We start from the raw sequence: 25075 nt of genomic DNA, 5'->3' as shown, positions 1-25075 counted from the left end.
TGTTGCTTTATTCCTCTTTGAATTTCTAGTGCAGGTTCTCAATTAATACTTGCTGAATGAATTTTCAGTGATACTCTCCTAAAGATCTAATGATGTATAATAATTAAATTAGTATATACCTTTTATTTAGCACTTACTATACGCCAGACACTAGCATAATGCTTTAGATCTGTCATGTGTTTAATTCTTACAACAATCCTATAAGTCTGGCCTTATTACGGTTATTTAAAAATGAGAAAACTAAGCCATAGGGTAACCATGCCTTAAGTAACTTAATCAAGGTCACATAATTGGTAAGTGGCAAAACAGGGCCCAGGACTCCAGAACTGGCTTGAATTCAGGGACAGTGTTTTCTCTACTATACCACATTATCTCTCAAGAAGTATTTGAGAGAGAGGGTCATTAGTCATAATATATTTACTCATATAGATGCAGTATTTTCAAGTTTCTGTTTTTCTTAAAGTTTAATTTCTTTCTGCACCAAAAATGTAACAGGGGTCATTTCTAAGTGGTGGCATTATTGATGATTCATGTTATGTTGTTTATCCTTTTCTGTATTAAAAATTTTAAACCATAAGCCTATATTACTTTTATTTTTAATTGAAGTATAGTTGATTTACAATATTGTGTTAGTTTCAGCCTATATTACATTTAAAATGAATAAAATGCTATTTAAAATAGATCAAAAATTCAATCAATATGTGCTTTAATCTCATGCAACTTAAAAAGACGACTATAATCCATTGATTATCCTTTTTGCCAGTGCATTATCACTGCACTGGTCAGAAATGAACATCAAAGAGCTAAGAGCCCCACAGAGTGAGGAGAAGATGATGACAATGCTAAAGGTTATGAGAGATTCTTGTCAGATCACCAATCACTTAAAGGCCACTGTTTGCAGAACACTGAACAAAGTAGTGTTGAATCAGCTTTGAAGATATTCTGGTCTTGAAAGCAAATCAACTCACTACTACATCAATGAAGCAAGCGCAGAAAGAGTAGAAGGGAACTACATTTCCCTCTTTTCTAATTTTCTCTAACAGAAAAGAAATTCTGTAGATGCTTAATAAAATGTGGTTTCTCATTACAAAGGTTAAAACATGACCTTTAAAATATAAATACATAGAGCAGAAAAAATTATAGTGAGGGTGATTAAAAGCATCGGCACTTGTCCCATTCTTCTGGTATGAGCAGTATTAAAGGTTTCTGCTCTACTGAAATTGAATAGATGCTATACAAAAACAATCTCTCTACAATACAAATAGCTCACAAATATGAAATCACCAAAGAAACAAGTTTGGGTGGAAACGATAAGTTACAGACGACTGCTTTTAGTATCTTTACAGCGTCTAATGACTTTCATCCCTATAGGCTTTTCATGTGGCACCCATAGGACACAGGTATTGATGGCACACTTAGTTTTATTCATTAGGGGTCTAGTGAAGAACTAAACACAGTGTCATTTTGACCATTCTGGGGGCTGAATAAAGTACTAACACTGGATTCTGAGCAAGAACATAACTGGGCAATATTTCTCCAAATAACTCTATAAAATCCCAAGTTACCCTAATTTTTAATACATAATTACTAAAATTAGACAGTCTTTCGCTGTCTTGTTTTCCTATTTATGCAATCTTTATTTACTGTTAAGTACTAGAAAACATTAGAAAATACTAGAAAAAGCAGAAAAGCACATATTTTATCTGAAATCCCAGCACATATTGTTTTCATCTTCTTTTAGTCTTTGTTTATATGTATACAGCTATGTCAGAGTTGTATGTGATGTATAATTTTTTCTACTTTTTTCATATATTATGTATTCCCCATGTACTTACAGTTTTTATTATAAGCTTAATAGTTACTTACTGTACCCTCTTACCTTTTTTTGTACTTGTTTCCACTTTTTTGTTTGCTAAGTTAAATTTGATACTTTTTTCTTTCTTTATATTACTTCCTCACGTTCAATCCTGAGATTAAAGAGTATAGTTTCCTGGTTCTTGGTATACATTCCAAGTTGCTATCCAAAAGGATTTTTCTAGTTTTTGCTGACAGTAGCAAAGTATGAGCAAGTCTCTTTTACTACAACTTTGCCAGCAATGAATGTTGCCGATTATTTTTTGGTGCTAATTTAGTTAGGTATAAAATAGTGTTTTATAAGTTCGCACTATTTTAATTGCCAGTGATATAGGATATTTTCTCAACATTTGTTTAATACATCTTCTTTGTATGAATTATCAAATTTATCCCTTGTCCATTTATTTATTAGGGTCTTGCAGTTCTCATAAGCTCAAAGGAGCTTTCTATTTCTTTGATACATACGAAGAGGCTTTTTACAAAAGCATTTTTCTTTTAATTTTATTATGTTTTGAACAAAATATTTTTATAGCTGCTTGTCATTTGCTTTGCAGTTTCTTCTACTGCCTAATCTATCTTCTAAGAGTGATCTATAGTTGATTTTTAAAAAGTTTAACCTTTACATCTGAAGTTTATTTTGTTGTATGGTATGAGAACTGATGCAAATTAATTTTTTTCATAGTGTTATTTAGTGATTCAAAAAACAATTTGTTAAATAATCCTTTCTTTTTACTTTTTTTTTTTTTTTTTTTTTTTCGGTACGCGGGCCTCTCACTGTTGTGGCCTCTCCCGTTGCGGAGCACAGGCTCCGGACGCGCAGGCTCAGTGGCCATGGCTCACGGGCCCAGTCACTCCAAGGCATGTGGGATCCTCCCCGACCAGGGCACAAACCCGCGTCCCCTGCTTCGGCAGGCAAACTCTCAACCACTGCACCACCAGGGAATCCCTTTACATAATTTTATAATGTTTATATTGTAATTTACTATATATTTTATAAATAATTCCTATTATTTAGTATTTTTATAAAATGAGAAATAAATGAAGTATTAAAATACAAATGATAGGAGGGAGGGACGAGATAGGGGTAGGGGATTAAGAGGCACAAACTACTATGTATAAAATAAATAAGCTACCAGGATATATTGTACGGCACAAGGAATGTAGCCAATATTATATAATAACATTTTTTTATTCTTCTTTTTTTTAAAGATTTTTTTTTGATGTGGACCATTTTTAAAGTCTTTATGGAATTTGTTACAATATTGCTTCTGTTTTATGTTTTGTTTTTTTGGCCACGAGGCATGTGGGATCTTAGTTCTCCGACCAGGGATTGAACCCGCACCCCCTGCATTGGAGGGCGAAGTCTTAACCACTGGACCGCCAGGGAAGTCCCTATAATAACTTTAAATGGAGTATAATCTATAAAAATATTAAATCACTATGTTGTACACCTGAAATTAATATAATATTGTAAATCAACTATACTTCAATTAAAAAATAAATAAAATAGGGCTTCCCTGGTGGCTCAGCGGTTGAGAGTCCGCCTGCCGATGCAGGGGACGCGGGTTCGTGCCCCAGTCCGGGAAGATCCCACATGCCGCGGAGCAACTAAGCCCGTGAGCCATGGCCGCTGAGCCTGTGCATCCGGAGCCTGTGCTCTGCAATGGGAAAGGCCACAACAGTGAGAGGCCCGTGTACCTCAAAATAATAATAATAATAAAAGTATAAATAAATAAAATAAAATACAAATGATAAATATATTTGGCACTCAAATACCAAAGGTTGATATTATAATAAATAACAAAAATTTCCTTGACCAACAGTAGCTCACGCCTGTGTTAATTCATCTATGTTCAACCAAATCTTAATTGTCCATGGAAAAATAAAGGGGCCGGCATTGGTAATTCAAGAACACAGAGTGTAAAGTAATACTTCAACCACCTTTCCATCAATTTTTTTTACTAGAACTGACTACCAGAAATAAAATTGATTCATGTGATTTAGTCCTCTCTGTCCAGTTCCAATATCCTGATCGATATCTAGTAGGGAGTCAAGGAACAAGAAAATGGCAGCAAAAAGAACGTTAGCAACAAGGCTATACAAATTGGGGGCCTAGATCACTGAGGAACAAGATAACAAACCTTATAATGATGGAAACTGGCTGTGCTCCCTCCAGGGTTAGTCCCAGACTTTCTGCTGCTTTTACAGCTGTCCCATTGGTACTCTTCCCCAGCTTTTATCTTCTCTCTGATTCATCACTATGACTACTATCTTAATTCCAATATCCACCATGATCCCTAGGACTGAGAAAAAGCCACATGCCCACTCACTTTAACACATAAGTTCTCCTTTGTTTATTCAGACAAGTCTATGACAATACTTGCTTTGAGACTGGGAACTATTTGGCAATAAAAGATTTCACATATTACCTTACGCTTCACTACCAACATACTAAATGGGAGATGAAGATATCATTAAAAAAAATTTAATCAAGTGAAATTTCCTCATAATACCAAATGCAGGGACACATCTGTTATATGTACTATCCTTTGGTTGACTGTAATCCAGGATTAAAGATTAGCTCCATGATCCCAGAGCTGACAAGAAAAAAACTACACTTAGTTTCAGGCTAGTGAATCTCTTCTACAGCCCACAGCAACACCTGCTCACGGTAGGATATTCTGTCATTTGCTGAAGAGCTGGGCAGCTGCCGTACCCTTGTAAGCTTAAACTGACCAAGGATGTGTCTTACTTGCTCCTGAAATAAGCCTTTCTGAAGGTCACATAATCAATCGGAACACAAATTAAATACAAGGTTACAGAACAATAAAGAATTTTAAAGGCTTCTTTTAACAGACATAGGATGTGTCTGTTAGTCTTCTTTATGAGTCTGAACCTCAATGCTGCGTTTGGATCCTGAGACCTCCAAATTGCCACCAAAATAATTATTAGACTGGACAAGTTAAGACCCCCAAAACCAAATGAGTTTATCACATAAGCAGATATTAGTAAGTTTTGTGTCTAAGCAGAGAAGAAGGAACTTCTAAAAAATAATAAATTAAGGGTGGGTGGTTATGGGATGACAAGTGATTTTTATTTTCCTCTTTGGATTTGTCTTTATTCCCAATTTTTAAAATAATAAAACTGTTTAACATAGGAGTCCCCAACCGCTGTGTGACAAGGAACAACTCTTTAATTTCCCTGAAACCTTAAGATCATAGAGAGAAAAAGAGGATAGAATGTGCAGGGTACGGAGAGAAAACAGACAGACAAAACCTAGGGATTGAGAAAGAATGCTGTGGTTGACAAATCCTGGAAAGTATACCTGGAATAGACAGATTTACAGGAAAATCCCAATATACTTATGGAGAAGGGGTATAGATGGGGAGTCTGGTATTGGTTTAAGAGAAAGTATTTCAGAATCAATTAAAAAAAATTGAAGTATAGCTGATTTACAATGTTTTGTTGATTTCTGCTGTACAGCAAAGTGATTCAGTTATACATATATATATATATACAATCTTTTTCATATTCTTTTCCATTATGGTTTATCCCAGGATATTGAATATAATTCCCTGTGCTATATAGTAGGACGGTATTGTTTATCCATTCTATATGTCATAGTTTGCATCTACTAACCCCTAACTCCTAGTCCATCCCTCCCCCATACCCCCTCCCCCTTGGCAACCACAAGTCTGTTCTCTATGTCTGTGAGTCTGTTTTTGTCTCGTAAATAGGTTCATCTGTGCCATAGTTTAGGTTCCACATAAAGGTGATATCATATGGTATTTGTCTTTCTCTTTTTTACCTTTTTTTTTTTTTTTTTGCGGCACACGGGCCTCTCACTGCTGCGGCCTCCTCCGTTGCGGAGCACAGGCTCTGGACACGCAGGCCCAGCGGCCATGGCTCACGGGCCCAGCCGCTCAGCGGCATGTGGGATCATCCCGGACCGGGGCACGAACCTGCAACCTCTGCATTGGCAGGCGGACTCTCAACCACTGTACCACCAGGGAAGCCCCTGTCTTTCTCTTTTTGACTTACTTCACTTACTATGATAATTTCTAGTTGCATCCATGTTGCTGCAAATGGCATTATTTCATTCTGTTTTATGGCTGAGTAGTATTCCATTATATATGTACCACATCTTCTTTATCCATTCTTCTGTTAGTGGACACTTAGGTTGTTTCCATGTCTTGGCTACTGTGAATAGTACCGCTATGAACATAGGGGTGCATGTATCTTTTTGAATTATAGTTTTGTCTGCATATATACCCAGGAGTAGGATTGCTGGGTCATATGGTAATTCTATTTTTAGTTTTTTGAGGAACCTCCATACTGTTTTCCACAGTGGTTGCACCAACTTACATTCCCACCAACAGTGCAGGAGGGTTCCCTTTTCTCCACACCCTCCCCAGCATTTGTTATTGGTAGACTTTTTGATGATAGCCATTCTGAATGGTGTGAGATGGTACCTCATTGTAGTTCTGATTTGCATTTCTAAAAGAAAGTATTTCACATCAATAGATGAGTGGAGAAAGACAATGTGGTATATATATATCTACACACACACACACACACACACACACACACACACACACACACACACTGGAATACTACTCAGCCATAAAAGAGAATGAAATTTTGCCATCTGCAGCAACATGGATGGACTTGGAGGGCATTATGCTAAGTGAAAGAAGTCAGACAGAGAAAGACAAATACTGTATGATGTCACTTATATGTGGAATCTAAAAAATACAACAAACTAGTGAATATTAAAAAAAGAGAAGCAGACTCACAGATAAGAATAAACTAGTGGTTACTAGTGGGGAGAGGGGGAGGGGGCAATATAGAGGTGGGGGAGTGGGAGGTAGAAACTACTGGCTGTAAGACAGGCCACAAGGATGTATTGTACAACACGGGGAAGATAGCTAACATTTTGTAATAACTGTAAATGGAGTGTAAAAATTGTGTTAAAAAATAAAATAAAATAATACCTTAAAATAAAATATCAAAAAAAGAAAAAGTATTTCAGAAATAGAAAAAATTGAATGCATGGAAAAAGTGGCTAATGGCAACTAATGTCACCTGGTAGTTGTGGAAAAGCTGTCAACAGTCTTGACTAAAATATATGAATACATTTTTAAGGGAGGGCTACAGAATCCAATATTCAGTTATAAAATAAATAAAACAGAATATCATTTCTGGTCCATATTATTCCTTTATAAAATTTCTTGATGAAAGAACTCATAACAACTGATCATTTACATAAGGCTGCAAAGATATGTATCAAACGCTTTAAAGCAAAAAATCCTTTGAACCCAGCATTCCTCTTTTAATAATTTATCCTAAGGAGTAATCAAGATATGTGCGAAAATTAAGGAACGGACACGTTCACTGCAGTGTGGCTTATAATCACTGAAAATAGTAAACAAATTGTTAAGCAATAGAAGATTGCACTAGAAGTTATCAATGAATTTGGTAAAGTTGCAGGATACAAAATTAATATACAGAAATATGTTAATTTCTATACACTAACAACTAACAATCAGAAAAGGAAATTAAGAAAATAATCCCACTTACAATTGCGTCAAAATGAATAAAATAGTAGGAATAAATCTAAGGAGGTAAAGGACCTGTACTCTGAAAACTATAAGACACTGATGAAAGAAATTGAGGACAACACAAACAGATGGAAAGATATACCATGTTCATGGACTGGAAGAATTAATATTGTTAAAATGACCATACTACCCAAGGCAATCTAGGAATTCAATGCAATCCCTGTCAAAATACCCATGGCATTCTTCATAAAAGTAGAACAAATAATTCTAAAATTTGTATGGAAACACAAAATACCCCAAATAGCCAAAACTATCTTGAGAAAGAAGAACAAAGCTGGAGGTATCATGCTCCCTGATTTCAAACTATACTGCAAAGCTACAGTAATCAAAGCAGTATGGTTCTGGCACATAGATCAATGGAACAGAATAGAGAGCCCAGAAATGAAACCATAATTACATGGGCAATTAATCTATGACAAAGAAGGCAAGAATATACAATGGGGAAAAGACAGCCTCTTCAATAAATGGTGTTGGGAAAACTGGACAGCTACATGCAAAAGAATCAAACTGGACTACACCATATACAAAAATAAATTCAAAATGGATTAAAGTCTTAAATGTAAGACCTGAAACCATAAAACTTCTGGAAGAAAAAATAGGCAGTATGGTCTTTGACATCAGTCTTAGCAATATTTTTTGGATATGTCTCCTCAGGCAAGGGCAACAAAAGCAAAAATAAACAAATGGGACTACATCAAACTAAAAAGCTTTTGCACAGTGAAGGAAACTATCAATGAAATGAAAAGGCAGCTTACTGAATGGGAGATGATATTTATAAATGCTATATCTGATAAGGGGTTAATATCCAAAATATACAAATAACTCATATAGCTCAACATCAAACAAACAACCTGATTAAAAAATGGGTAGGGCTTCCCTGGTGGCGCAGTGGTTGACAGTCCGCCTGCCGATGCAGGGGACATGGGTTCGTGCCCCAGTCCGGGAAGATCCCACATGCCGCAGAGCGGCTGCGCCCATGAGCCATGGCCACTGAGCCTGCATGTCTGGAGCCTGTGCTCTGCAATGGGAGAGGCCACAACAGTGAGAGGCCTGCATACAGCAAAAAAAAAAAAAAAAAAAAAAAAAATGGGTAGAGGATCTGAACAGACATTTATCTAAAGAAGACATACAAATGGCTCTCAGGTACATGAAAAGATGTTCCATATCACTAATTATTAGGAAAATGCAAATGAAAACCACAGTGAGATATCACTTCACACCTGCTAGAATGGCTATTATCAAAAAAACAACAAATAACAAGTGTTGGCCAGGATGTAGGTAAATGGGAACCCTTGGGTACTGGTGATGGGAACCCAAATTGGTGCAGCCGCTATGGAAAACAGTATGGAGGTACCACAAAAAACTAAAAATAGACCTATATGTAGGACTACCACATGACTCAGCAACTCCACTCCTGGGTATTTATCTAAAGAAAACAAAAACACTCTTTAGAGACCTAAATGTAAGACCAGATACTATGAAACTCCTAGAGGAAAATATGCAGAACACTCTTTGACATAAACTGCAGCAATATTTTTTTTGGATCTGTCTCCTAAAGGAAAGGAAATGAAAACAAAAATAAACAAGTGGGACCTAATTAAACTTAAAAGATTTCACACAGCAAAGGAAATCACTGACAAGACAAAAAGATAACCCACTGAATGGGAGAAAATATTTGCAAATGATATGGCTGATAAGGGATTAATATCCAACATATATAAAGAGCTCATACAACACAACATCAAAAAAACAAACCAGATTAAAAAATGGGGAGAAGAACTAAACAGACATTTTTCCAAAGAGGAAAAGAAAATGGCCAACAGGCATACGAAAAGATGCTCAACATCAGTAATCATCAGGGAAATGAAAATCAAAGCCACAATGAGATATCACCTCACACCTGTCAGAAGGAATGGCTATCATCAAAAAGAACACAACAAGTGTCGGTGAGGATGTGAAAAAAGGGAACCCTTGTTCACTGTTAGTGGGAATGTAAACTGGTGCAGCCACTGTGGAAAACAGTATGGAGGTGTCTCAAAAAACTAAAAATAGAACTACCATATGACTCAGCAATTCCACTCCTGTGTATATATCAGAAAAAACCAAAAACACTAATTTGAAAAGATACATGCACCCCAATGTTCATAGCAGCATTATTTACAATTGCCAAGATATGGAAACAACCTAAGTGTCCATCAACAGATGAGTGGACAAGATTGGATACACAGACACACAGACACACACACAGACACACACACAGACACACACACACACATACAATGGAATACTACTCAGCCATAAAAAAGAACGAAATTTTGCCATTTGCGGCAAATGGATGGATATGGAGGGCATTATGCTAGTAAAATAAGTTAGAGAAAGACAAATACTGTAGAATATCACTTATATGTGGAATCTAAAAAATATAACAAACTAGTGAATGTAACAAAAAAGCAGACTCACAGATATAGAGAACAAACCAGTGGTTACCAGTGGGGAGGGAGGGAGGGGTGGGAGAATGGGAGGTACAAACTACTCAGTGTAAGATAGGCTCAAGGATGTAATGTACAACATGGGGAATATGACCAAAATTCTCTAATAACTGTAAATGGAAAGCAATCTTTAAAAATTGTATAAAAAATAAAAAATTTAAAAAAACCAAAAAAACCCCACTCTTTAGAAAAGATATCTGCACACTTACATTAACTGCAGCATTATTTACAATAGCCAAGATATGGAAGCAATCTAAGTACCCATCGGTAGATGAATGGACAAAAAAGGTGTGGTGTACACACACACACACACACACACACACACACACACAAACACAATGGAATATTACTCAGCCATAAAAAAGAATGAAATCTTGCCATTTGTGACAGCATGGACAGACCTAGAGGACACTAAGCTAAGTGAAATAAGTCAGATGGAGAAAGACAAATACTATATGATTTCACTTAAATGTGTAATCTAAAAAACAAAACAAATGAACAAACACAATAAAACAGAAACAGAGTCATAGATACAGAGAACAGACAGGTGGTTGTCAGAGGGAAGGAGGGAGGGGGGAGGGGAGAAGTAGGTGAGGGAGATTAAGAGGTACAAACTTTTAGTACAAAATAAATGAGTCAAGGGTATGAAATGTACAGTGTGGGGAATATAGTCAATAATTATGTAACATCTTTGTATGGTGACAGACAGTAACTAATCATGGTGATGATTTTGAAATGTACAGAAATGTCAAATCACTATGTTGTGTACCAGGAACTAATATAGTGTTGTAGGTCAATTATACTTCAAAAACAAACTCACAAAGAAAGAGATCAGATTTGTGGTTACCAGAGGTGGCAAGTAGGGGAGGGGGAATTGGATGAAGGCAGTCAGAAGGTACAAACTTCCAGTTATAAGATAAGTAAGTACTAGGGATGTGGTGTACAACTTGATAAATATAATGAACACTGTTTATGTTAATGCATGAAAGTTGTTAAGACAGTAAACCCTAAGAGTTCTCATTACAAGGAAAAAAACAGGATTACTTAATTATAATTACTTAAACTGTGTATGTTAACACAATTTAATATTATGCAGCGATTAAGAATGATGCTGAAAAAGTATATTTCATGATACAGGAAATGTTCACAGTATGAAGTAAAAAAGTGTTACAGAACAGCATGACTTTTTTAAGCACACATACACACATGTATAGACTAACATATACCCAAAACACTAATGGTGGTTATTGTCAGGAGATGGGAGAATCATAGATTATTTTAATTTTTGGGGAGGAACTTACTTGTATGTTTCAAAATTTCTATATATATTACTTTTGTTCTCAGGAAAAAATTGTTTCAACAATATAAATGAAGTTATAAAGGACACTAGTGCCATGTGTTCTCTTTACTTCAAAAGCATAAGGCTTGAATTGGAGTATATGAATATACATACTACACAATGATGGGAGTTAAATTTTTACTTTTTAAAAAGCTGTGGGATCTCGAAATAATAATGTTTCTCAAGAATGGTTAGATATTTTGTTCTTTCCTCAAAATGTGAGCTTTCTGTGCCTGACTGTAAGATAAAAAAATTCCTTTTTACTACTACCTAAGGCAGGCCTGCAATCTTCAGGGGCAGTACCATGTGGCTTCCGTCTGGTTTTGAATTAGTCCAGTGACCATCAGACTTTTTGACTGTAAAAACTGTCAATCAAATTTTTGAATATGCACTCACTATGTAATTTATTTATAAATTATATATCTGTAAAACTTTATTAAAATACCAAATATATATGAAAACATGCATGAAAATAGAAATTTAAAATGATGAGATAAAAGGAACAGAAGCTCTAACATCTTCTTCTTCACAATGTCATGGATTGTCTTATATGTACTCTACTCTGGACACCACTGGACTGTACAACCACAAAAGGTGGGCTTCGACCAAAAAAGACCAACCATATGTCAATCTGTTCCATTCAGGTCTATAGGAAATTGATATGGGGTATTCTTCTGGCACTAGGTCTTTAATTTATCAAAGGTTATGCAGTTAATGGTGGTAGTGCGTTTACACAGGAAATATCTTCCAGGTCCATACTCTAGCTTACCTTGCTGCTGCAATTTGTAATCAGTGGAATATGCCTTCCCAATGATATTCCATACAGGCCTTAAGCATCCAAATAGTCCTTCAAGAAACCCACCACTGCCGCTGCCCGACCTGCTGAACTGAATCTTGATGTCTTCAGTTCCACTTGTGCCCTCTCCATCCACAGTGTTGCTGTTCCCGTGAGACATGGCCATCTCTGATTCATCTTGTTCCCTTAGCTGAAGAACGCTGTTCTCAAACTGGTCCCTGGAATCCTCGCTTACGCTTGTCAACACTGTTGTGGTGATGGGGCTGTTCATGCCCTCATTTAGCTCTGTTTGCACCACCCCCTTTTCCTGCTGGTCCTTAAGAAGCTTGGGTGAAGGGTGGCTTCGCATAGGTGCGATGTCATCTTGTAGTCCATTGAAGGTTTTGTTTTCACTCAAAGGCAAGTGTGGGGAAGGGGAGCAGCTCAGGTGCTCCTGAGGGTTGGCCATCGTGCCATGAGTGTGCCCAGGGTCCTGAGATGACACTCAGAGGATCATTAGAAAAGAGTTCTGATGTAAGAGGGGGCTTCAGAACCTGGGGAAAACAGGAGGAGGTCGTGAGATCACCCTTTCTTTAGTCATCCACACCACTACACTTCCGTTTATAATAATAAAAACATTGAAACCAGGGGGATTGATTATAAACAGTGGTGTTCATCCATATGAAGGAATACTGTGCAGCAGTTAAAAATCATGTTGTAGAAGAGTATTTACTAACATGAGAAAATGTTCATGACATATTAATATAAAAAATAGGTTAGAAAAATATATACAATGTAAGCCATTAAAAATTTTTATTATTTAAAAGGATACACAAACACATATACAAGAAAAAAAGACTGGAAGGATACATCCAAAGAATTAACAACAGTTAATTCTAGGTGGTTAGATTTGGGAGGGATTTATGTTGTGTTTTTCGAGATATTCTAAGTATTTTGCATTAATATGTTTCTATAGACTGAATGGTTGTGTCCCCCCAAAATTTACATGTTGAAACTCATTTGTGATGCTGTTTGGAGGTGGGGGCCTTTGGGATGGGATTAGGTCATGATGGTGGAGCCTTCATGAATGGGATTAGTGCCTTATAAAAAAGACCCCAGGTTACTCCCTTCCCTCTTCTTCCATGTGAGGACACAGTGAGAAGATGGCTGTCTATGAACCAGGAAGCAGGCCCTCACCAGATTATCAAATCTGTGAGTGCTTTGATCTTGGATATCTCAGCTCACCCTCCAAAAAACTGTCAGAAGTAAAAATGTTTGTTGTCTGAGCCATCTAGTCTGTGGTATTTTTGTTATAGCAGCCTGAACAGACTAAGAAATATATATTATATTTATAATCAGAAAAAAATTGTTTCCCTTCCCAAAGGTATAAATATATTTTTGTTAGAAACTACATTCTGAGTTATTATAAGTCACTGCTGATATCTTCTGTTTGCTTTAGTGTCTTGTCCACTGGCACCTTGCTTTACTTTCTAAGGCATTCATTAAGGCATGTAGATAAATGTCTTGTGTATGTGACAGATAAATTCCTAAGATGTAAATTTTGTTTTACTGTACTGCACCAAATCTGGAGCAATGTGACCAAGCCGCAGCTCTTTAAACTTATTCTTTGCTTCTGATCTGTCCATTAGCACCAATTTCTCAGAGCCACCTACCCCCTGAAAATAAAGACATAGAATTGTTCTAGATTCACCAGATCATGCAAAATCAATCTTAAACTTATTCAATGTATGTCTCTTATCAGAAATTTACTTTCTTTGCAAATCCCTATATAATAGCCCTTCCTTCTTTCACTCTGTATTAAGCATCAAGGATGTGCTAGAGGCCACGGGATAAAGATGATCTCGCAGAGGGGGCAAAAGACAGACCAACAAAGATTGACTGTACACTGCTTAACCAAGTGCTCTGGGAGCACAGAAGAGGGAGGGATAGTTTCAGGGATAGCTGCCCAAAGGTGGTAACTATTGATCTGTTTGAAGGAAGTGTAGAAATTCATCAGGCAGGCAGGAAAGGAGTGAGTGAAAGAAGAGGAAGAGGATACTACAGGTTTGGAGAAAGTGTGAACGAGGGCATGGAGGGATGAAAATATGGAACAGATGAGATATCTTAGTGGCTGGAATGTAGGTTATATGTATATATACAGAGAAAGATATGAATTGGAGAGAGTCAGGGGCTAGATTGTAAGTATGCTAGGCTAAGAGATTTGGATTTTATTCTGAAGGTGATGGGGAGCCACAGTATCCTATATTGGGGGTTACAAATAAAAATAGACCATTCTTATGTTATTAATTTCTCATCTTCATTACTGAGACCAGGGATTGCTAGGGAAGTGAGACTAGGCGTTCCAGGTAGTAATGGGGAGCAGTAGGAGATAACTCTTGTAAAAGGTGGGCCAAGGTCAGAATATGGTGGACCTGTATGGTAAGCTTAAAGCTTTTAGATTTTATCCTCAAGACAACAGAGAGTCATTAAGGAATTTTAAGCAATGGAGTGATTTGGTCAGATTTGTAATTTAAAATCATACCCATAGCAATAGAGGTTGGATTGAAGGAGAATGACTGAAGGTCAAGATATCAGTTAGGAGGAAGAGATCAAGTAAGAAATGATGAGGACACCAAGGCAGTAGCAATGGCAATGAATGAAGAGGAGGGGACAGGTTTTAAGAGGTAAAACTGGTAAGATCTAGTGATTGATAAAACATGGGGGTGGGTGAGGAAAGGGACAGGAGAGGAATACTTTCAGATAACTAACTTGGGATAATGATAGATGGACAATGTCATTAACTGAGATATGAAATATCAGAAGAGATGAAGTTTTAGAATGAAGATAATTAGCTCATAAATGTAGACGGTTTAATGCCTACTGTGTGTTTCATGCACTGAACCAGATTTTTATTTATGTTATCTGATTTTAAAAAGACACTTTAGGGACTTCCCTGGCAGTCCAGTGGTTAAGACTCTGCACTTCCACTGCAGGGGGAACGGGTTCCACCCCTAGTCCGGGAACTAAGATCCTATATGCCGTGGGCGGTGTGGCCAAAAAGGAAAAACAAAAAAAATAAAAAGACACTTTATAGAGAGGAATTTAAAGAGAGGTAAACATGGGAGCTTCTTTAGCTCAGGGACAGAAGTATCAAAATAATACAAAGGTGAACCCAAGTTAAATTAAAAACGTTTTTATTAAATGCATGCTAGGAGCAGTACCAAGTTAAATTAAAATGTTTTTATTAAATAAATGCTAGAACCACGCACTAGGCTAGGTTCTATGGGTACAGGACATTACTATTACCGTTACTACTTTTTTTTTTTTTTTTTTTTTACGGTACGCGGGCCTCTCACTGCCGTGGCCTCTCCCGTTGCAGGGCACCGGCTCCGGACGCGCAGGCTCAGCAGCTATGGCTCACCGCCCCCGCCGCTCCGCAGCATGTGGGATCTTCCGGGACCGGGGCACAAACCCATGTCCCCTGCATCGGCAGGCGGACTCCCTACCACTGCGCCACGAGGGAAGCCCACCATTGCTACTTTTAATGGTAAGGAAGGCAAAGGGCTTTATAATTTACAGAGCCCCGTTTACATAATCACCGATGTGTTTACTCTCCAGAATAAAAAAACCCAACAATCCGATTTGTAGTGTTTGTCCATTTCCCTGGTGTAAATACTCCCACCAAGGCAGATTTCAAGCTAATAACAACAGCTTAACAACCTGCTTGCAAAGTTACTAAATATTTGACAGCTGGCTCTTAGAAATTGGCATATAAACCAGCATCAACACCATAATCTTTGTGATAGTGTCATTTTCATTTGAGAGAAGCAAGAAACTTCTAAGGCCACATATTGAGTAAGCGGTAGAGCAGGAATTAAAATCTAACTCAGAATTCAGATTCTCAAATTCCCTTGCCTTTTTTTTACGACAAGGCACCTCTTATGATAACCCTTCACTTTCTTAGAGTACTTTTCCTGTGACCTTGACCTAAACACCTGATTGCCTGTTTAAGGAAGCCAGAGCATGGAATGGTTATTCCTTTTTTTCCCAGAAGGACACGGAGGCCTAGAGAGAGGTATATGCCAAAGGTCACAGAGCCAGGACTGAATACCATTTTTTTTTTTTCCTAATTCCAAACTCTCTCCTATACCATGTGGTCTCTGTAAGACATAGTTTCTTCTTTTCAAAGCTTATACACTACTTAAAGAGTTAATAATTACACCGAGGGAATTACCTCCTCCCCACTCCCACCCCCATGACATACGAGCCATATTCTGTTCTACAGGCTGTGGGAGAAGGGGAACAAGAATGGGGCAGGAGAAGGTAGATTGGGCTGACTGGACTTGAGGTGAACCTTTGCAAGGAAGATGTGTTTGAAACTGACAGAGGAAAGGAAGTCAGGAAAGAACAAGAGCATTAGCAGAGGCAGGGAAAAAACGACCAGGGCATGTGTGGGAGGGCTGATCACCCGGAAATAAGGAAAGAGCCAGCTAAGGTTGGAGAGTAGTGTGCAATAAAGGTAGCTCCTTCACATACGGGCTCTGAAAGCTCATGAAATAATGCAGATAATTCTTCCCTTTAAACAAATCAGAAAACTTTAACTGTTTGAGGTTAGGTTAAGAGGGACAAATTCTAGGGCATGGAGAAATTTAGGGGCTGGGAAGCTGCCTGGGACTATAATGTTGGGGAAAAGAAAGAAAGAAAGAAAAAGAAATGCTGGAACCCTTCGCTACAGCAACAGCTGTTTGCTGAATTGACTGCCATTCCCCACCCCAATCCTCTCCACTTCCTTCTTTTTTACTCATCTCTAAGCTCTGACATTACTGATCCCCTCATTTTGCTTTCTTGCTGACCTCCTGCCACAACCTTGAGCTGTCTCTTGCCTTTGGTCTCTCTGACCTTGCTCTGCCTGATCTCTTTCAAGACTGCTGACTTCATATTTTCAGACTTGGCCACTGCCTTAGTAAAGTTGCTTCCAGTCTGTCTTTGCCGTTGGGATCCTTTACAGCACAGGGCATATATTATGCTGTTGGCTCACATCAGACTTGATAATGCAAATACCCAAATGTATATGTGAATGTCAGCCAAACACCTATTTGTGCAATTTGTTCTTTGAACCCAACTACAGGATTTTATATTAATTCCTGGTAAATTTGCATTTTGTCCATTTTTATTCTGAGTTTCTTCTCTCTGATGACCTCATATTGAAATGAGCTCATATACAAAAAGTTAGAAAAACATGTGTTTGTTCTGTAATCTCTTCCCATTTCTTTTTTTTTTTTTTTGGCCACGCCTCCGATCTCATTTCCCCAGCCAGGGGTTGAACCCGGGCCATGAAAGTGAAAGCGCAGAATCCTAACCACTAGACCACCAGGGAACTCCCATCTCTTCACATTTCTAAGAGGTTAATGGTATACATGAAGTGGACCTGTTCACACAGGCACTGGCAATGAGTCTAAAGAAGAGAACGTCAGCATGGTCATCACATTCAGTTTGATATTTAAGACATCAAGGAATAACAGGACCTTCAAGGAATATAGTCCAACCCACTTGTTTTACATATGAGAATCAAATCCCAGAGAGATTGCTGACTCCCTCAATACAACTAATTAGTGTCAGAGATAGAATGATCTTCAACCTATGATCTTCCCCTAGTCTGGCTGTTTATTCAAAAAAACAGAAACAAATAGCCATGATAGCATGACCATTGATGACAAAAACGATAATAATTCACTGTGTTATTCTAGGTGCACTAAAGCTACACCCAAAGAAGCACAAGCACCCATTTAGAGGGGTGGCCCTGCACCTGTTAACAGAGGAGTGAAGGGCACCCAGCTATTGGTGATTCAGTGGCTCTGAGAGTGGGCAGAAGTGATGGAAACCTCAAGGTGTGTATAAAGATATGTAGTCAGAGAGGTTTTCCTCTGCTCACCAAGAATATCAAGACCAATTGCAACCAACAAATGCAGAGAAATGGAGAAGCACAAGAACAAAGGGAAAGAAATCATCACCATGGCTATATTCAAATATGATCAGAGCTGACTCTACATGTAAGAGTGTAGGAGGATAAAAATATCTAAATTTTACCTGTGTTTGTACGTACACCCACACACTGCCACACTGCACAGTGAAGGAGCTGGTAAGTGGAACCTAAGGGAACACAAGCAGCCCCACCATCTCTGCCTCTGTCTTTGTCCTCTCAGTTCCTCCCTCTCTGTCCAGATTTGGCTCAGGTACCCTTTTGGGAACTGACTGTTTGGATATTTTAATTCATGAGAAGTCAAAGCTAGAATTCATTAGAAGGGGATAGAAAGGAAATGAGGCAAGAATTTTAAACACTGAGAGTCAAATGGAAAAAGAGAAGGAAGAGCAGAGGGGCAAAGGGGCAAGGTTGGCGTGTCACCCTTATCAGTAGGAAGCTCTATGGGCAAGGCTGCAGGTGAGGTGATGCTGCTGCTTCCCTTACAAGGGCTCCTGAATCTGCCAGGAGCACAAGGTGGTGCTTCCGTCTCTGCCCTTTGGGCACACTTCCCTTGCCCTCAAAAGGAGGAAGTGGTTTGTGCAAAATTAGTAGGCAAGGGTTGGAGACAGCAGCAGATGTGCATTTGGCAGCGCACTGCCAATTTCTGGAAATTACCTTGGCTTCATGCCAAGATGGGTTCGGCACAGAGAAAAAGACGAGTGGAAGCGGTCATGTGGCCAAATGGCCCTTGAGTTCTTGTGTTTTTATTATATAATACAATTTCCCCATGTTGCTAATAGAGGATAATTTTATAATAGATCAGATTTTGAGTTTTACATCATAAATATGAATAAATCAAAGATTTTGGGAAATTTTGCCTCACAAAGTTTTCAGTAGGACTAAAATTGAATAAAACTAGAAAGTAAGCCTTATTGCTGAGATTTCTTGATTGATGCTCACCTCTTCTCAAGCTGTCTTATCATTACTTGGCATTTTCTTGCCTTAAAATGAACACAATGCTGCTATCCTAACTTTCTGGTTATTTCTCTAAAATTCACATAGCAGTATTTAGAGCACAAGTGAGATTTCTGCTGTTAGGGCATCATTCCCATTTTAAAACTGGGATTAAGTTACTTGTTCATAGTAATCACATAAAAAATGATCTTTCTAGGATAGAGGTCTATCACGGAGATCTTGATTTGAACTTTAAAAAAATTAGATTGCTTTTTCTAATGGAATTGCAAGTTAATCAGATCAGAATAGTGGCTTACAATTGCGCCTTTACCCCTAACTTGCTCTCCTAACTGTGAACCCTCTACTGAAATCCCTATTTGAAAGGACAATAATAACCTCACATCAACCAAATCCACCGACCTACCTTGTCCCATCTTCTTTATAACATTTTATCCAATAGTCATGCATTCAGAAATACTGATTCAGTGTCTACCATATATCTATATTTTTGGTTAAGATTATGAATGTTTCATAATATTAAAGTATGCTGGAGCCAGCAAAAAATAAAAATTACGAACAGGCAACCTCCATGTTGACAGATTACTTAATGAATATTACTACCTATAAATACAACTATGACTAAAGTTAAAATAACTTTATAATGTAGGTTTTAAAGCAACTGACAAAGGATTAATCTCCAAAATTTACAAGCAGCTCATGCAACTCAGTAACAAAAGAACAAACAACCCAATCCAAAAATGGGCAGAAGACCTAAATAGACATTCCTCCAAAGAAGATATACAGATTGCCAACAAACACATGAAAGAATGCTCAACATCACTAATCATTAGAGAAATGCAAATTAAAACTACAACGAGGTATCACCTCACACCAGTCAGAATGGCCATCATCAAAAAATCTAGAAACAATAAATGCTGGAGAGGGTGTGGAGGAAAGGGAACACTCTTGCACTGTTGGTGGGAATGTAAACTGATACAGCCACTATGGAGAACAGTATGGAGCTTCCTTAAAAAACTACAAATAGAACTACCGTATGACCCAGCAATCCCACTACTGGGCATATACCCTGAGAAAACCATAATTCAAAAAGAGTCATGTACCAAAATGTTCATTGCAGCTCTATTTACAATAGCCAGGACATGGAAGCAACCTAAGTGCCCATCAACAGATGAATGGATAAAGAAGATGTGGCACATATATACAATGGAATATTACTCAGCCATAAAAAGAAACGAAATTGAGTTATTTGTAGTGAGGTGGATGGACCTAGAGTCTGTCATACAGAATGAAGTCAGAAAGAGAAAAACAAATACTGTATGCTAACACATATATATGGAATCTAAGGAAAAAAAAAAAAGGTCATGAAGAACCTAGGGGTAAGACGGGAATAAAGACACAGACCTACTAGAGCATGGACTTGAGGATATGGGGAGCGGGAAGGGTAAGCTGTGACAAAGTGAGAGAGTGGCATGGACATATATACACTACCAAACACAAAATAGGTAGCTAGTGGGAAGTAGCCACATAGCACAGGGAGATCAGCTAGGTGGTTTGTGACCACCTAGAGGGGTGGGATAGGGAGGGTGGAAGGGAGGGAAATGCAAGAGGGAAGAGATACGGGAACATATGTATGTGTATAACTAATTCACTTTGTTATAAAGCAGAAACTAACACACCATTGTAAAGCAATTATACTCCAATAAAGATGTTAAAAAATTAAATTAAAAAAAATAAAATGAATAAAGATGTTTCATTTTCAGAGTTACAGACTATAATCTTATCAAAAAATAGCAACTTGTGAGGCTTCAAATATACCTTCAGTCAAAGGCCAAACAAATTTCTTGACCAAAGGAATGGTTTCTCTATAACCTCCATAAATCTATGATAAATAATATATACTAAGTGTTAATATTCCAGAATAGAATCAATATTTTCTGACTTAAATCTGACTTGCTATATGAGGAAGAAAATTAGTAACTAAATAAATCTACTTAAAATGTCTTAAAAAATGAGATACAGACATATATGCCCTTAAATATTTAATATGAATGAGTATAAAAATAATTATAGAAGCCTTTCGAGAAAACAGGAAAATAGGTTTAAAAGGTCAACAGTGGTTATCACTGTTGTTTTTTAAAATTTTCTATATTTTCCTAAATTTCTAGTCTTAGCATCCATCACTTGTTTAATCAGAAGTTTTCAATCCAAATCTTTGTTGCTTTAAACACATGGATGAACGAGCCATCTTTACTACATTTGCATATTTGAAAAATGATATGTGATGTTAAGGACATGGTCAGGAAAACTAATCGTCAGTGTGTGCTGAGGCTTGCGAATAGGCATAAGAATCATTTATAAATTCAAAACAAAAAGAAAAATGAATAAAAAACAGATGACAAATGAGGAAACAAAAGCTGATGACTCCTATTTTGTTTTTACCTTTTCTACTAGTAAGAATCATATTCAAAAGGCAGAATAATCTAGATAAGAGAACTGAAACTTAAGACAGATGAAGAGACAAAGGCATATCTAATTATATCTTGATTATTTCCAAGTTCTAAGGTCAGATGAATTACACACTAATGCACTGAAACTCTTGCATTTAGGATCACAAAAACAACCTTTCATAAAGAATTATCTTTAGGAACTGTGAGCAAGATATTCATGGAAAAGTAGGAGATAGAGAAATACCCTAATTTTTTTAAATAAAGGAAGATTATAGAATACATAGATAGAACTGTGAACTTGAGCTGGTCCCTGATAACAGCACCAAGTATACAGTAAGCATTCAATAAAAGCTAGTCCCTTTTCTTTTTTTCCTTTCCTGTTATTTTGTGCCTTTCCCCTCTTTCGTTGGGAAATCTAAGACTCTCCTTAAGATAAATAGTTCAGGAGAACAGTTGAAATGACCACTGAAATTATTTTAAAATTACTATTTAAAATTTAAGTTATGTTTTACAATTTGGGCTATAATGCACACTTTCATATTGTTTCCCAACCAATTCAGAACCTTCTATGCACTTCATCATATAGAGAGCAACACTGTGAGGGGCTAAGAGGGGAGACACTGGATGAAGATAGACCTGGATTCAAATACTAATCATTAACTTGATCTTACTCTCTAAGCCTCAATTTTGTTATCTATAAGTGGTGATAACAACAGAATCCAACTCATAGAAGAGATTAGATGATTATATGAGATAATGCATATATAATGCTCTTATCTAGCACACAGCAAATCCTCAAGACTTGTTAGCTATCCAAAGCTTTAACTAGAAAAACTAGAATGAAAAGATATATGTCAATATGCTCAATATATATGTGAGATCAAGGGGCATGAAAGGAAGGGCAAAAGGAAGACAAGTGAGCTTTCTTAAAGAAAGTGGGGAAAAAAAAAAAGAAAGTGGAAAAATGACAAAAGTGGGATAAGAGAGAGATAGATCAATATACATAGAAATTGAGGCACATTTAGCTTGTAACGTTCATTTGAAATTATAAATGAAAGCACAAAGAATCAATAAACAGAGAGATACTGGGTCAAAATGGCAAACGGAAGATGGAAAACAAGAGAGGAAAATCCCAAACGTATGCAACTTCTTTTTCATATTTAATTTCCTTTGTCTTTGATTTAATTACAGCAGTTATTTTTACATTCCAGGTTTCCATTAAATTGAAAGAAAAAAGGAAGGCTCTATGTAACTATAATATTTGGGAGAATATTAATACTATGTAGTTCTAATATTTGGGAGAAAAAAGTATGTAATTCCCATGGTTTTAACATTGCTATATTAAATTAAGAGATAATTTTATTGATTAAAGAAAATATCTCTAGGAAAAGACTGCTTATGTTTTAAACAGAAGAGCAATTAGAACACAGGAGAACCACTGCAGAACTGTGTTCCCAAAGGAGAGTATGGAATTTTCTTGCCTAGAGATCGACATGTTTCTACATCACGTTATGTACACATGAAGACATTCTGTCTTTCAGGAACTCCTTAATTCTACTCTTGTCTCACCCACCTTCCTGGAAACATTATAGTTTTCAGGTAGCTTGCCTTCACTTTCTTTATGAAGACCTCATCCCTAGGGCAAAGTCTAAAGAGTTTGTTGTGGCTCTAGGCCTAGAGAACTTTGTACAGTAGCAACTTCCCACAAGCTTAGAAAAATCATAAAAAATAGTCCTTAAGTGATAAATTGAACATTGTAGTAAAATGTGTGCTCTAGATTCAAACCCTCTGGTTTGAATACTGATTCTGTCCATGGGGAAGTTCCTTATCTTTGTGTGTCTCAGTTTTTGCAGTCAAAAACTTGGATAATAAGTGTATCTACCTCATAGGGTTGTAATGAGGACTAAATAAGATAATACTTGCAGAGTGCTTAACATATATCCTGGTACAAAGTAAGCACTTAATAAGGTTTTGCTATTTATACTTTAAATTAATAAACATTTTATTCTAAAATAAGAGTATATTCTTTATTAATAATAATATCCATATTGTTAAAGGAGTAAGATCAAATGAGTACATATAGTTTACAACAGTTTTGTCCTTGGTCATTCCAGGGATATAACCATAGAAAAAGGGAAACTTAAAGTTGTCCCAGAGGATGGCTATTTTCATTTTATAATGAAAAGACCATTTATTTCCAAGGAGTTAAGCAGAACAGCTTAGCCCAGAAATAAGTAATGGCCCCAGCCTGCGGGATTTGACACCACTATTCATTGATCCCAGGCCCTAAGACCACTTTGACCCACTCTCATAAGTCGCCATGCTTTGTCTAGTTTGCAAAAAAAAAAGTTTTTTTGGATGTAATTTGAAGAATTATAGATGTTGAGAGGTTAATAAACCCCTAACTAGGAGAGAGTACAAGTAGCATGAGTAATTAACTTGATGTTGAGAATAAAAACATATTTAATAATTACTTCTTAATAACATCGTGATGTCAACATATTAATAAATTAATAAATATTAATGCTAACATTTGTTTATTATGTCATATGTATCTTCCTTTGTAGACTGGGCATGATTCTAAAGAAAAAATAAGCAGAATCTAATTAGAGGTTAATTTATATTCCAAAGGTACTAGGGGTTGAACTGAAGGAAGCTTTTTTAGGCTGTAATAATCATTTTTCTGAATTAAGGTTTTCTGAAGTCTGTATGATGAGCGAGCAGCAGAAGCAGGCACTAACACTGAAGTTGGTGCAGGACCCTGTATTAGCCCAGACCCTGGCAAGAAAGAGATGCCACACTCAAATGGGGCAAATGACAAGAATGTATGAGACTACTTACAAAGGTGGGGGCAGGAAAAGCAACAGGGATGGTGCCATTCCCCAAAGCTAGAAACAGTCAAAAGGCTGTTAACTGAGCAGGGGAAAAAATTATTGCCAGAACCTGGAGAGCGTAACTATAGAAGAAAGTCATCCAACAAGAGCTGTGGCTTTGGGAGAGGGATGCAACCAAAGTTTAATGACCTGATAGGGAGGGAGCCAGGGGAATTAATATTGAACCCCAACCTCACGCTCCTCTTGCTCTCTGAGACCCTGCAGGTGCTTCCCATTGGTTGAACCCAATAGAAAACAAGAAGGCAAGGAAGTCCATTAATGCAGCCTTCAGAGGCACAGAGCAGAGTGCTCTGAGAAGGACTGAAAATGGATCTGATTCTAAGCGCCAGACCAGTGCAGATCCTCCTGCTAAAGGCAGAGACATGATGGCCAAACCTGGAAATGCAATGAGCAGAGAGTTAAGCCCCTGCTAGTAAGAGGTCTCCCTCTGGCTCCTGGATCTTTCAGTTTGGTGGGAAAACTTGAACTTCGGTGTCAGTTATGGGCTCTATAGCAGTTGGGTACCACTGGACAATCTGTTCTTTCTGCCTGGGCTGAAGTATGGGGAATATTTTCCCCTCTAAATATATAAAATACTATTTATTATATTCAGGTCATCTACGAGTCTTACTACCATGTACTATGTTCCAAAAAATGCATTTCATCAAAGAAAACTAAATGATATCCACATTGTGATTAACTACTTAGAGTGGAGGCAGCTTGCTACACAGGGGTTCTGA

At 37.3% G+C, this 25075-nt stretch overlaps 1 protein-coding gene across 2 annotated transcripts in view; it reads right to left on the bottom strand.

The window, feature by feature from the left end:
• MAP3K13 (mitogen-activated protein kinase kinase kinase 13) overlaps positions 1-25075 on the bottom strand; it is a 163930-nt gene that overhangs the window by 36797 nt on the left and 102058 nt on the right. For both annotated transcript variants that reach the window (XM_079921837.1, XM_079921838.1), the window contains one exon: positions 12073-12632. In XM_079921837.1, the coding sequence (XP_079777963.1) occupies positions 12073-12547 (475 nt within the window). In that variant the 5' untranslated portion in view covers positions 12548-12632. The remainder of the gene's footprint in view (positions 1-12072; positions 12633-25075) is intronic.

This window comes from Stenella coeruleoalba, assembly GCF_951394435.1.
Source record: "Stenella coeruleoalba genome assembly, chromosome: 5".
Taxonomy (NCBI): Eukaryota; Metazoa; Chordata; class Mammalia; order Artiodactyla; family Delphinidae; genus Stenella; species Stenella coeruleoalba.
Note: the sequence above shows the minus strand (reverse complement) of the source record. Positions and strands in the feature narration are given on the sequence as shown.